Below are 4,246 nucleotides of genomic sequence, written 5' to 3' on the forward strand. Positions count from 1 at the left end.
AAGCTGGCTAGCTGTAGCCTGGTGTCCACGAGGGGTACATCTCTAATAGGCGTTTTGGAGATCTCACTCCTGGACCAGAGTTAGAAACCAACTCTTCTAACCAGGAATTAACCAGCGTCCCAGGCAGGTCCACGCAGGCAGGCACCAGCAGAGCTAACAGGTTCCACCCGCCGCGCCTGACGGCGATGCCGATTGGTCCGCCCGGAGATCCGAGCCTCGGATTGGTTGCCTGGGACACGTGGCCAACCGGAGGCTGCGTATTTGGCGGTGGATGCTCAGGGATACTTGGGGCCTCTCTAGCAAGTTCATCTGGTGCATCCCGGTTTGAAAGCTGTTCGGAGCAATTCGGGTCCATCTTTTTCCACGCGCGGACACTGAGCTCGGGATCCCCAGAGTCCCCGGATCGGCGCTCGCCGGGATCCAGCGGCCATGAGCGTGGGTTTCATCGGCGCGGGCCAGCTGGCCTGTGCTCTGGCGCGGGGCTTCACGGCCGCGGGTGAGCGCATGGTCAGCCTTCCCTCTCACCAGAGTGAACGAGTGAGTGAGTGGGTGGGCGGGCGAGGAGTGAATGTGAATGGATGGTAGATTTGCATCCATTTGCTGGGAGCATAGTGTCGGAGGCCCGCACTGCTAGAGCTGTTGTTGGCTTCCATTGATGGACTGCATGATTGGGCCATAATCCACAGTTGAAAAACTTTGTTTTCTGTAGGCGTCCTGTCGGCTCACAAGATAATAGCCAGCTCCCCGGATATGGACCTGCCCACGGTGTCTGCGCTCAGGGTAGGCTAGGAGGGATGGAGGGAAGTGGGCAAGAGGTAGAGGCCCAGGAAAAGCGTGTCCGGAGATGCCCTGAGTCTGGCAGGCACCGACCCTCCTCTAGGGAAGTCAGCATTGTAAGCCCTGCACCTTCTCTGAGGCAGCCTTGTGTGGTGGGAGATCCCAGGCAAAGTTAGTGTCGGATCCTACTGGGGTGAAAGTAGGCATTATAAGAAAGGTTCTTTTTGGATCACAACCATCCATAACAAAATCTGATGCCCTTTTCTGGTGTGTCTGAAGACAGCTACAATGTACTTACATATAATAAATAAATAAATAAATCTTTTTTTAAAAAAAGGTTCTTTTTGTTAGTCTGCTTTGAATTTCACTGCATAGCCCGTGTTGGCTTCTAAGTCTGGAAAATTCTGCTTTCCGATGTTGTAAATGACAGCGTTTTGAGGGGACTTGGTGAGTTACGTAGTTTCTCTCAATAAAGCTTAATGTCCCAAGTCCTCTAACATCTGGCCAATGTGGGACAGGTGAGCAGATGAAGCAGCTATGGATACTGTTTGTGTCTAGTATAGGCTTATGTCCCCAACGCTGTAGGTCCCCGATATGCACCTCAGAGCCCTAGAGGGGGCCCTGTAGAGACTTGTTACTCCGGTAAACAGCTGTGAGGTTGGGAGTGGGCTTTGCAGCTCTGCTTACAGACTCTGGGTGCTCAGCTCTTTCCATCAGTTCTCTCTCACCTGGCAGAGAGGTACGAGATTGCTGGGGTTGAGGGGACAGCCACTTTCCTGGCCACTGTGGAGAAGCTTACCATGGAACATCTGTACCTATTTGTCCGGTGGCAGGAAAGGAAAGCTGTCATTTGGGGATAGTCACGGAGCCCTGAAGGCACAGAACAGAGTGTTGGCTACAGCTGACAGAGAGGGTCTGCTATTCCATGGGTGACACGGGCTCAGCCATATTACCTAGCATTACTGACAGGGTCCCCTTCTCCTTACTGCAGAAGATGGGTGTGAATCTGACCCGAAGCAATAAGGACACTGTGCGGCACAGCGACGTCCTGTTCCTGGCTGTGAAGCCCCACATCATCCCCTTCATCCTGGATGAGATCGGAGCCGACGTGCAGGAGAGGCACATCGTGGTCTCCTGTGCAGCCGGCGTCACCATCAGTTCTGTGGAGAAGGTGCTGATGCCCCGGTGCCCGTTGTGTGAGAGGAGGGGTGGCCTGGGAGTGGCTCAGATCCGAGGGAGCTATGTCCTGGACACTCAGTTGGCTTGCTCTCCTCCTCTAGAAGCTGATGGCTTTCCAGCCGGCCCCCAAAGTGATCCGCTGCATGACCAACACGCCTGTGGTGGTCCGAGAGGGGGCCACCGTGTATGCCACGGGCACCCATGCTCTGGTGGAAGACGGCAAGCTTCTGGAGCAGCTGATGAGCAGTGTGGGCTTCTGCACAGAGGTGGAGGAAGACCTCATTGATGCTATCACCGGGCTCAGCGGCAGCGGGCCTGCCTATGTGAGTGGTCCTCACTTGCCCACTGGCTTGCATGCATCCTGGGCAGCAGCAGGAGGGGCTAGCGGAAGAGAGGGCAGCCGGCACATCTCTTGGACATGGCTGGCTGGTGGAAGGAGCTGACCTTTAAGGATTGGTTCCAGCCACCTGAGAAAGCCGCCTGTGGTGTGTGGGTTCGCGGATGCTTAGTTCCTGTGTTCAGAGAGTATCTCCACAGGCATTCATGGCCCTGGACGCCCTGGCAGATGGTGGGGTGAAGATGGGCGTGCCGCGGCGCCTGGCGGTCAGACTGGGAGCTCAGGCTTTGCTGGTTAGTGTCTTTGCGCGGTTGGCGGTTGGCGGTTGGCTTTAGGGTTGTGCTTTGGGGGAGGGGTACCGAGCTGGGCCTAGGTTGAGTCTAATGCTGCTTTGTATCTCAGGGAGCAGCTAAGATGCTGCTGGACTCAGAGGACCATCCAGGCCAGCTCAAGGACAACGTCTGCTCTCCTGGGGGGGCCACTATCCATGCCCTGCACTTCCTGGAGAGTGGGGGCTTCCGCTCTCTGCTCATCAATGCGGTTGAGGCCTCCTGTATCCGAACAAGGTGCGCGTTCTCGCTCTCCCCTGTCTGAGTTCTTCCGTTGGTGTTACTCTTGAAGATTTCATGAGCGCGGTCAGAGTCTGTGCTCTGTTGATAGCCACAGTTTTAAGCTTCCTTTAACCAAGGGTTTGCTAACCTTTCTCTACTTAGTTCTTAGCGCACTTCTGATGGCTATGATGAGCTTTGATTATGGAGATGGGTACACTCAAGATCAAACAGTTAAATGATAGAGATGGGATTCAACTGCTGACTGGCTTCAAACTCTATAACTTCCCCTAGTTTCTTTCCTTGTGTGGTCACCGATATCGCTGGAACACTGTACCTAGCTTGGATCGCACCGGATGACTGTGATACCCCCTGTTAGTGATTTGACTCTTAAGAAGCTTGGAGCTTCTCTGGTTTGGGATTCTGAGTCTTGGTGGCATTGGGTCGAGAGTCTGGGTCTGTATAGCTAAGGAAGGCTCAAAACTCTGGCTCCAAGGTTTACCATCTTCCTGGTGGGGCTTTGTTTACAGAGAACTGCAGTCCATGGCTGACCAAGAAAAGGTGTCTCCTGCTGCCCTTAAGAAGACCCTTCTGGACAGAGTGAAGCTGGAGTCACCCACGGTGTCCACGCTGGCCCCACCCAGCTCAGGGAAACTCCTTACAAGAAACCCCGCCCAGGGAAGCAAGAAGGAGTGAGGAGGACTTTGTAGGGTGTCCTTGTCCCCTGTAGTACAGGGAGGGGCAGGCTCAGGTCTGGGGGTGAAGGTGCTTACATCTGTTCACCTGGTGCCACCGAGTCCTTCTCCTGTCCCGTGGCAGAAGGTGCTCTGAAGAGGCGGCTGATGCCAGAAGTCAGCATACCTCTCTGAGACAGGTGGAGGCCTTAGAGTTAGCATCCCCCTCAGCGGAAGTCTGTGGAGAACTTTAGTTAGATCCGAGGCTGCTTCAGATTGACCTCCTGGTGAGGTGAGAGGAAACGGAAATCCTCTGAATTAAAAACACACAAAAGAGCCTGTGGCTTGGTGTTGCGGGTGGAAGTGTGGGGAGTCATCAGGTGACCTCTTGCTTAACTCTTCTGGACAGGTGACCTGTTAGAAGGTGATGTTCAGGGCTGCTTTAATAAAGATCTTATTTATTTTTGCGTTCTAGTCTCACTGTGTAGCCCAGGCTGACCTCAACTTGTGGCAATGCTCTTGCCTCTGCCTCTTCTTTTCTTCTTCTCCTCCTCCTCCTCCTCCTTCTCCTTCTCTCTGTCTTGGTCTGTCTCTGTCTCTGTCCCTCCCTCCCTCCCTCCTCTCTCTCTGTCTCTCTGACGGGGTTTCTCTGTGTACCCCCGACTGTCGTGGAACTCACTCTGTAGACCAGGCTGGCCTTGAACCTTGAACTCAAAGAGATCTGACTGCCT

At 54.3% G+C, this 4,246-nt stretch overlaps 1 protein-coding gene across 1 annotated transcript; it reads left to right on the forward strand.

The window, feature by feature from the left end:
• The first annotated feature begins 249 nt into the window (after nucleotides 1-249).
• On the forward strand, nucleotides 250-3,982 carry Pycr2 (pyrroline-5-carboxylate reductase 2). The gene is made up of 7 exons (XM_021159470.3): nucleotides 250-496; nucleotides 710-780; nucleotides 1,769-1,948; nucleotides 2,058-2,279; nucleotides 2,494-2,586; nucleotides 2,696-2,859; nucleotides 3,372-3,982. Exons 1-7 carry the CDS (start codon nucleotides 430-432, stop codon nucleotides 3,535-3,537), a joined length of 963 nt encoding a protein of 320 aa, XP_021015129.1. The 5' UTR covers nucleotides 250-429; the 3' UTR covers nucleotides 3,538-3,982.
• The last annotated feature ends 264 nt before the right edge of the window (nucleotides 3,983-4,246 follow it).

The sequence above is a fragment of the Mus caroli genome, unplaced genomic scaffold (assembly GCF_978045245.1).
Source record: "Mus caroli unplaced genomic scaffold, Mus_caroli_1 scaffold_1, whole genome shotgun sequence".
NCBI classification, from domain to species: domain Eukaryota; kingdom Metazoa; phylum Chordata; class Mammalia; order Rodentia; family Muridae; genus Mus; species Mus caroli.